This window comes from Oncorhynchus clarkii, chromosome 25 (assembly GCF_045791955.1).
Source record: "Oncorhynchus clarkii lewisi isolate Uvic-CL-2024 chromosome 25, UVic_Ocla_1.0, whole genome shotgun sequence".
In the NCBI taxonomy this organism is placed as follows: Eukaryota; Metazoa; Chordata; class Actinopteri; order Salmoniformes; family Salmonidae; genus Oncorhynchus; species Oncorhynchus clarkii.
Window position 1 is genome coordinate 33,351,659 of NC_092171.1, and position 10,146 is coordinate 33,361,804.

The window sequence follows — 10,146 nt, forward strand, 5'->3', positions numbered from 1 at the left end:
ACCCTAACTAACTACTGACAGGCTCAGAGAGACAGTGAGACCCAACCCTAACTAAGTACTGACTAAGGCTCAGAGAGACAGTGAGACCCAACCCTAACTAACTACTGACACAGGCTCAGAGAGACAGTGAGACCCAACCCTAACTAAGTACTGACTAAGGCTCAGAGAGACAGGGTGAGACCCAACCCTAACTAAGTACTGACTAAGGCTCAGAGAGACAGTGAGACCCAACCCTAACTAAGTACTGACAGGCTCAGAGAGACAGGGTGAGACCCAACTCTGTCTCTCTGAGCCTGTGTCAGTAGTAGTTAGTAGTGTCAGGAGTAGTTAGTAGTGTCAGTAGTAGTTAGTAGTGTCAGTAGTAGTTAGTAGTGTCAGGAGTAATTAGTAGTGTCAGTAGTAGTTAGTAGTGTCAGGAGTAGTTAGTAGTGTCAGGAGTAGTTAGTATTGTCAGGAGTAGTTAGTAGTGTCAGGAGTAATTAGTAGTGTCAGTAGTAGTTAGTAGTGTCAGGAGTAGTTAGTAGTGTCAGGAGTAGTTAGTAGTGTCAGTGGTTGGTTGTGTCAGTGGTTGGTTGTGTCAGTGGTTGGTTGTGTCAGTGGTTGGTTGTGTCAGTGGTTAGTAGTGTCCGTGGTTGGTTGTATCAGTGGTTGGTTGTATCAGTGGTTGGTTGTGTCAGTGGTTGGTTGTATCAGTGGTTAGTAGTGTCAGTGGTTGATTGTATCAGTGGTTAGTAGTGTCAGTGGTTGATTGTATCAGTGGTTAGTAGTGTCAGTGGTTGATTGTATCAGTGGTTAGTAATGTCAGTGGTTGATTGTATCAGTGGTTAGTAGTGTCAGTGGTTGATTGTATCAGTGGTTAGTAGTGTCAGTGGTTGGTTGTGTCAGTGGTTGGTTGTGTCAGTGGTTGGTTGTGTCAGTGGTTGGTTGTGTCAGTGGTTGATTGTATCAGTGGTTAGTAGTGTCCGTGGTTGGTTGTATCAGTGGTTAGTAGTGTCAGTGGTTGATTGTATCAGTGGTTAGTAGTGTCAGTGGTTGATTGTATCAGTGGTTAGTAGTGTCAGTGGTTGGTTGTGTCAGTGGTTGGTTGTGTCAGTGGTTGGTTGTGTCAGTGGTTGGTTGTGTCAGTAGTTGGTTGTGTCAGTAGTTGGTTGTGTCAGTAGTTGGTTGTGTCAGTGGTTGGTTGTGTCAGTAGTTGGTTGTGTCAGTAGTTGGTTGTGTCAGTAGTTGGTTGTGTCAGTGGTTGGTTGTGTCAGTAGTTGGTTGTGTCAGTAGTTGGTTGTGTCAGTAGTTGGTTGTGTCAGTAGTTGGTTGTGTCAGTAGTTGGTTGTGTCAGTGGTTGGTTGTGTCAGTGGTTGGTTGTGTCAGTGGTTGGTTGTGTCAGTAGTTGGTTGTGTCAGTAGTTGGTTGTGTCAGTAGTTGGTTGTGTCAGTAGTTGGTTGTGTCAGTAGTTGGTTGTGTCAGTAGTTGGTTGTGTCAGTGGTTGGTTGTGTCAGTAGTTGGTTGTGTCAGTAGTTGGTTGTGTCAGTAGTTGGTTGTGTCAGTAGTTGGTTGTGTCAGTGGTTGATTGTATCAGTGGTTAGTAGTGTCAGTAGTTGGTTGTGTCCGTGGTTGGTTGTGTCAGTGGTTGGTTGTGTCAGTAGTTGGTTGTATCAGTGGTTGGTTGTATCAGTGGTTAGTAGTGTCAGTGGTTGGTTGTATCAGTGGTTAGTAGTGTCAGTGGTTGGTTGTATCAGTGGTTAGTAGTGTCAGTGGTTGGTTGTGTCAGTGGTTGGTTGTGTCAGTGGTTGGTTGTGTCAGTGGTTGGTTGTGTCAGTGGTTGGTTGTGTCAGTGGTTGGTTGTGTCAGTAGTTGGTTGTGTCAGTAGTTGGTTGTGTCAGTAGTTGGTTGTGTCAGTAGTTGGTTGTGTCAGTAGTTGGTTGTGTCAGTGGTTGGTTGTGTCAGTAGTTGTTTGTGTCAGTAGTTGGTTGTGTCAGTAGTTAGTAGTGTCAGTAGTTGGTTGTGTCAGTAGTTGGTTGTGTCAGTGGTTAGTAGTGTCAGTAGTTGTTTGTGTCAGTAGTTGGTTGTGTCAGTAGTTGGTTGTGTCAGTAGTTGTTTGTGTCAGTAGTTGGTTGTGTCAGTAGTTGGTTGTGTCAGTAGTTGGTTGTGTCAGTAGTTGGTTGTGTCAGTGGTTGGTTGTGTCAGTAGTTGTTTGTGTCAGTAGTTGGTTGTGTCAGTAGTTAGTAGTGTCAGTAGTTGGTTGTGTCAGTAGTTGGTTGTGTCAGTGGTTAGTAGTGTCAGTAGTTGTTTGTGTCAGTAGTTGGTTGTGTCAGTAGTTGGTTGTGTCAGTAGTTGGTTGTGTCAGTAGTTGTTTAGGGTTGGGTCTCACCTCTGTTTCTTTGAGTCTGGCCTCCAGGGCGGCCCGGGGACCCTGGGTGTTGTCGTTGAGCCGGAGCCGCTCCTGGACGGCCTTCATCCAGGACATAGCTGCCTCCAGGCTCTCCCTAAACAGGATCTCCTGCTGCTCCTGATGAGTCATCTGGACACACCAGCCTGTGGAGGAGAGGAGAGACATTTAAACAGGCATTTGAAAAACAACAACAGCCACCCAGCCACTTGTTTTGGTAAAAAGCTGAATAATGGGGCTAAAGAAATGTAACCACTCTCAAATTCTGCCTGTGGTGAAGTACAGAAAATATATGTATTCAAAAGTAAGTGTGTGTGTGTGTGTGTGTGTATGTGTGTGTGTGTGTGTGTGTGTGTGTGTGTGTGTGTGTGTGTGTGTGTGTGTGTGTGTGTGTGTGTGTGTGTGTGTGTGTGTGTGTGTGTGTGTGTGTGTGTGTGTGTGTGTGTGTGTGCAGAGTCCATTAGAAACAGAAAGCTTTTGTCAGATGATCAACTGGAGATAGACAACCACCAACAACACAGAAGTATAGAAGTGATACTGCTGCATGTCTTTTTTTCCTCATGTTGCAACCAACTGGCTCACAGCTGTAAATTATGGATGTTCAGAATAGGTATCAGTCAAAAGTTTGGACACACCTACTCATTCAAGGGTCTTTCTTTATTTTTACTACTTCTACATTGTAAAATAATAGTGAAGACATCAAAACTATGAAATAACACATATGGAATCATGTAGTAACCAATAAAGTGTTAAATCAAAATATATTTTATATTTGAGATTCTTCAAAGTAGTCACCCTTCGCCTTGATGACAGCTTTGCACACTCTTGGCATTCTCTCAACCAGCTTCATGAGGTAGTCACCAAGAAGGCATAACAATTAACAGGTGTGCCTTGTTAAAAGTTAATTTGTGGAATTTCATTCCCTCTTAATGCATTTGAGCCACTCGGTTGTGCTGTGACATGGTAGGGGTGGTATACAGACAGAAGATAGCTCTATTTGGTAAAATACCAAGTCCATATTATGGCAAGAACAGCTCAAATTAGCAAAGAGAAATGGCAGACTTACCAAATAGGGCTGTCTTCTGTATACCACCCCTACCTTGTCACAACACAACTGATTGGCTCAAACGCATTAAAAAATAAAATAAATTCCACAAATTAACACTTAACAAGGAACACCTGTTAACTGAAATGCATTCCAGGTGACGACCTCATGAAGCTGGTTGAGACAATGCCAAGAGTGTGCAAAGCTGTAATCAAGGCAAAGGGTGGCTACTTTGAAGAATCTCAAATATAAAATATATTTTGATTTGTTTAACACTTTTTTGGTTACTTCATGATTGTATATGTGTTATTTCATTGTTTTTATGTCTTCATTACTTTTCTACAACGTGGAAAATAGTACAAATAAAGAAAAACCCTTGAATGAGTAGTTGTGTCCAAACTTTTGACTGGTGCTGTAGATACTTGAGTAAATCTACACAACATCACTAGCTAGATCTAGGCCTACTTCTCGGCTCCACGGTTTCTTCAGAGAAGACATAGCATTACTATCCTTGGGAGGATCGCTCACACAGCCTACTACATAACACACCTGGTCTGATCAAAGAACACACCACAAAATAAATCATTGAAGGGTGTAATCAACATACTTCGGTCAGTGCTGCACTGTTGAATCCGGCTATGAAGGAATGAGGGTGGTGCATTAAAGCATACCTATGACCAATTAGCATACTGTGGAATGTGAACTTAAAATCTACCTACCCCACCCAACAATGACGTTGTCGTGTAATGAGGTGTTTGTAACAATGTATTTGACATGATGGTCTGTATGATTGAAAAAGACAGTACTTTCAATGTTTATACTACTCTCCCAAGGTAAGAATATATAATAAAATAATAGAATAGAATGCATTGTAGGCCTGGTCATGACAATACAATGTTAGGAAGGAAAGAAGGGCGGTTTGAAGGGCACCGCAGGGAAGACACAAAATCGGGCAGAATGAGGAATTTTCCTGCATGACTCATTTTCCCCCACCACAAAATTCCCCATAATAAGCCCCAAGTTCCTCTGTTTACAGCGAATCTTCTAATATTCTCTATGAATGCAGAATAACATAAACAAAACCATACAATAGTAATTAATGCTATATTTTAATGGATGAACTAAACTTACCGATGTCCCAAAACCAAGAATAATCAAGTCTAATAGACAAACATAAAAAGTGTATTTTGAGAGTTTACAAGTAGGCTGCGCACCTCCCCTCCTCGCGACATCTACTGTCTGACAGCTCGCGCTTCGTAAACGTAAATAAACTCGCGACACGACTTCTTCAAGGCTCCATTGTATCAATCTCAGACGGCGTTATAAATATGTGTTGACTGAGACGAGCTGCATTGGACCGAAGAAGTCCAAATAACTTTTATGGAAATAGTAGAATAACGACTGAAGCAGAAATCTATTTCGGGACATTTGTAAACCTTTATAGCTATAACCAAAGAGGTTTGAAATTAAAACGTTTGATATCGGGATATAACCTATAGAGGGATATACATACTATTCCTAGGCTAGGCCTACTGTAGTCGGACAAAGTGATCTTGTAACGATGGAGTCCATCATGTGTCATGTTCTTTTCTGTACAAATATCCATAACACAAACTGCCCTATCGATAACTGAAATAATAGTCGATATGAAATGAAGAACCGACTTACCGATACCTGTGCATCTGGTGAAAGTAGCAACTAGCGTGCCTGAACACAAATGAGCTGATATGTACTGTAAACTTATAGCATACGCAGGAAGTACAGGCAGAGGCCTCTAGTATAGCTGCATTGGCTGGCCGAACAGATTTAGCCAGAGGAGAGCAGCAAATCCGCAACTGATAATCGTGGGGCGTCAGCGTCCTACGTCAACAATTCAAACTGAAAGGCGTGCCCTGGAGAGTAGACATACTGGGCGCGTTCCTCTGCCCAGACGTTGTTGACGCCTGTCAGATTTTACAAAGCCTGGAGAGGTATTTTACGTATCAGCTAACCATATAGCAATCTGACAGTCAATAACGTAGCACGCAACCATTGGTTTATGCGTCATAGGGGAACGCGAACGCGACCAGTGTGTGTGCGTGTGGCCTACTGTAAATCGTGTGATGAGTCGGTGTATAGTCTCTGAACAGTTGGAATTATTGCTTACACAATTGTCAGTTGAAAATAATTACAAACAGCAACATTTAGCATGAAACAGGTGTAATCAATATTTTATTACCACCAAATTATACAATAAATACATGATTTTATTTTCATCGTCACAATATCCACATGGAGTGATGCAGGAAAATATATTCCTTTACCGACTCCTCTATTCAAAATGGAATGGCAAAAGTAGTGTATGGTTTCACAAAACGTGTTCATGTAAACTGTTGTCTGGTGACGAAATAACCTACAGCTGCATCTATTTAAAGTAACTTTCTGTCCACAGTTTGACACAAAACTACAGTTTACTGAAAGTAGTTGAATTCCAGTTCCTCACCTGACTAATAAAGACTCAAGTGGTCAATTAACAATACTGTACATTTAAGAAGATATCAATGCTTCTATCCCAAATGGCATCCTATTCCCTACATAGTGCACTACTTTTTATCAGAGCACATGGGCCCTGTGACACCTTATCTCAAGCCATGTGCTGTTGTTGCTCTACAGTAGCTTGTTAAGGTATGAAGGCTGATGGCATAGGACACCTCAGAAGTTTTGAAATTCCACACCTTCATTCCACTAACCTTCATGAAGTGCCACAGTGGCACAAAATAACATTTGTTTTTAGATGTATATACATTGTAGGCCTACATTATTTTCTCATGATTTCTCAGCTTTACTTAATACATTAGGTTACGCATGAGCTTATAACTGAAGATGTTTCCCATTTGAAATGCTCTACGTTGTTGTTGTGCTTTAAAAACTACACAGCTGTTTTAGCACCTCTGAGAAAGACCTTACCTGAACCACAAACCATTATTATATACTATATTACATACATTTCACATACTTACTGTACCAGTCAAAAGTTTAGACACACCTAAGCATTCAAGGGTTTTTCATTATTTTTACTATTTTCTATATAGTAGAGTAACACATATGGAACAATTTAGTAACCAAAAAAGTGTTAAACAAATCAAAATATATTTTATATTTGAGATTCTTCAAAGTAGCCATCCTTTGCCTTGATGACAGCTTTGCACACTCTTGACCTTCTCTCAACCAGCTTAATGAGGTAGTCACCTGGAATGCATAACAATTAACAGGTGTGCCTTGTTAAAGTTAATTTGTGGAAATTCTTTCCTTCTTAATGCGTTTGAGACAATCAGTTGTATTGTGACAAGGTAGGAAGATAGCTCTATTTGGCAAAAGACCAAGTCCATATTATGGCAAGAACAGCTCAAATAAGCAAAGAGAAACGGCAGTCCATCATTATTTTAAGACATGAAGGTCAGTCAATCTGGAAAATGTCAAGAACATTGAAAGTTTCTTCAAGTGTAGTCGCAAAAACCATCAAACGCTATGATGAAACTGGCTCTCATGAGGACCACCACAGGAAAGGAAGACCCATAGTTACCTCTGCTGTATAGGATATGTTCATTAGAGTTAACTGCACCTCAGATTGCAGCCCAAATAAATGCTTCACAGAGTTCAAGTGACACATCTCAACATCAACAGTTCAGACTGCTTAAACCATCCTTCGTGGTCGAATTGCTGCAAAGAAACCACTACTAAAGGTCACCAATAATAAGAAGAGACTTGCTTATGCCAAGAAACATGAGCAATGGACATTAGACTGGTGGAAATCTGTCCTTTTGTCTGATGAGTCCAAATTTGAGATTTTTGGTACCAACCACCGTGTCTTTGTGAGACGCAGAGTAGGTGAATTGCTGATGTCCGCATGTGTAGTTCCCACCATGAAGCATGAAGGAGGAGGTGTGATGGTGTGGGGGTGCTCTGCTGGTGACACTGTTGAATTCAAGAAACACTTAACCAGCGTGTCTACCACAGCATTCTGCATCGATACGCCATCTCATCTGGTTTGCGCTTAGTGGCACTATAATTTGTTTTTCAACAGGACAATGACCCAAATCACACCTCCAAGCTGTGTAAGTGTCACACTCTGATTTGTTTCACCGGTCTTTGTACTTGTCTCCACCCCCCTTCTGATGTCGCCCATCACCCCATTATCCTGTGTATTTATACCTGTGTTCTCTGTTTGTTGCCAGTTTGTCTTGTCAGGTCTTACCAGCGTGCTTTCCCGTCTTCCTTTTTCTGATGTTCTATTTCCTATTTTCCCGGTTCTGACTATTCTGCCTGCCCTGACCCGAGTCTGCCTGCCGTCCTGTACCTGCCTGACTTTGACCTAATTATGAACCTCTGCCTGCCCTGACCCCGAGACTGCCTGCCGTCCTGCCTGACTCAGACCTGATCACGAACCCCTGCCTGTCCTCGACCTGCCCTTTGCCTGCCCCATGTTTACAATAAATCTTCTGGGAACTGTACTATCTGCCTCCTGTGTCTACATCTGGGTCATATCCTGAGTCGTGATAGTACGAACTGGCCATGACTAACCCAGCAGACTCAGACCAATTCCACAATGCTGTCTCCCAGCAATGAGCCGCCATTGGAAGACACGAGGCGTTACTGCAATACCTTATGGAGGGACTCCATGGCAGAACGCCATGACCAGGCGTTCGATACATTGCTGGAGCAATTCTGCATATTCCCTACTAGGCAGCAGGCCACACCAGTAATCCCACAGACTCTCAGCAACCCATCCAACAGCGGCGTTTCTTCTCAGCCTACCCCAGTGTCCTGAGAACCCCACTCACATCCTCCGGAGCGCTACGCTGGAGAATCTGGAACCTGCCGTACCTCATAACCTAGCGTACCTCATAACGCTGATGTCCGGGAGGGAGGAGGAGTTTGTGGCGGAAGTACAGAAGGTGTTTGATTCTCCGTTGTCCGGGAGAGAAGCTGCTCGTAAGTTGCTCCAGCTACGTCAAGACTCCCGTAGTGTGGCAGACTACGCAGTGGATTTATGCACATTGGTGGCTGAGAGTGCCTGGAATCCGGAAGCATTGTTCGACATGTTCCTTCACGGATTATCAGAGGTGATCAAAGATGAGCTCACAGCCTGGAAGCTGCCCATGGACCTTGACTCCCTCATAGCCTTGACCATCTGGATCGATGGGCGGCTACGAGAACGTAGGAGGGAGAGGGAATCTGTGCCCAGTCACTCCTGCTCGCCCTCGAATCCCGGAGACCCCCGAACCGAAGTCTACATGTCCGAGTGAACCCGATGTCACCCACGTTCTCTTGGGAATCACAGAGGTCTGCCGACTAGCCTCCTTCGGAGCCCATGCAACTGGGCTGGGCTAAATTGTCTCCGGCTGAGCGCATACGCAGACTTAACACCCAGAGCTGTCTATAATGTGGAGCTACGGGACATTTCTTAGCTAACTGCCCATTAAAAACCCACACTCATCAAGTAGGTACGAGTACGCTGGTGAGCTGTACGGTGTGTTTCCCATCCTCCATTGCTCGTACATCTCTCCATGCTTCCCTGTTGTGGGGTGACCAGTCCAAGTCTAATCGGGTTTTCATTGACTCTTGGGGCCGACGAGAGCTTTTTAGACGCTACCCTGGTGTTGGAGCTGGGAATCCCCACACAACCCCTCTCGATTCCCTTGGACATCAGAGCTTTGGAAGGGCACTCTATTGGCAGAGTCGCCCACATTACATTTCCCATTAAACAGAGTGTCGGAAAATCACAGTAAAAGTGTGCAGTTCCTGCCCATTGAATCCCCTCATGCACCCGTGGTTTTGGGATTCTCCTGGCTCCAGAGGCACAATCCTCTGATCGACTGGTTCTATCGTGGGTTTGAGCCCGTTTTGCCATGCACATTGCCTGAAGTCGGCGCTGCCTGCCCCGGGAAGTCTTCCTGTGGCTTGGGAGAAGTCCTGAACCTCTCCACCATTCTTGCGGAATACCAGGACCTCCGGGAGGTTTTCAGCAAGGCCCGTGCCACCTCTCCTCTTCCACATCGGCCCTATGACTGCGCCATCGACCTTCTACTGGGTACTACACCTCCTCGGGGGCGACTTTATTCCCTGTCGTGTCCGGAGACCAACGCAATGGAACGGTATATTGAGGACTCTCTCACTGCTGGGTTTATGCGTCCCTCTTATTCCCCCGGTCCCCCAGGGTTCTTCTTTGTGGAGAAGAAGGACAAGACCCTGCATCCGTGTATCGACTACCGGGGTCTCAATGACATTACGGTTAAAAAACGTTAACTGCTACCACTCATCTCCTCAGCTTTCGAGCCTCTCCAGGGAGCAACCATCTTCTCCAAGTTGGTCCTTCGGAATGCATACCAACATGTTTTAAGCAGACCACCATAGTCCCTGTGCCCAAGAAAGCAAAGGTAACCTGCCTAAATGACTACTGACCCGTAGCACTCACGTCTGTAGCCATGAAGTGCTTTGAAAGGCTGGTCATGGCTCACATCAACACCATTATCCCAGAAACCCTAGACTCCAATTTGCATACCACCCTAACAGATCCACAGATGATGCAATCTCTATTGCACTCCACACTGTCCTTTCCCACCTGGACAAAAGGAACACCTATGTGAGAATGGTATTCATTGACCATAGCTCAGCGTTCAACACCATAGTGCCCTCGAAGTTCATCACTAAGCTAAGGACCCTGGAACTAAACACCTCA

General features: G+C 44.2%; 1 protein-coding gene across 1 annotated transcript in view; it reads right to left on the reverse strand.

Moving 5' to 3' along the window:
• The window catches only part of LOC139383623 (uncharacterized), a 48,387-nt gene extending 43,122 nt beyond the window's left edge, over positions 1-5,265 (reverse strand). The window contains exons 1-2 of the mRNA XM_071128173.1: positions 5,097-5,265; positions 2,366-2,529 (exon numbers count right to left, since the gene is read on the reverse strand). Of these exons, the coding sequence (XP_070984274.1) occupies positions 2,366-2,515 (150 nt within the window). The 5' untranslated portion in view covers positions 2,516-2,529; positions 5,097-5,265. The remainder of the gene's footprint in view (positions 1-2,365; positions 2,530-5,096) is intronic.
• Between the last annotated feature and the right edge of the window lie 4,881 nt (positions 5,266-10,146).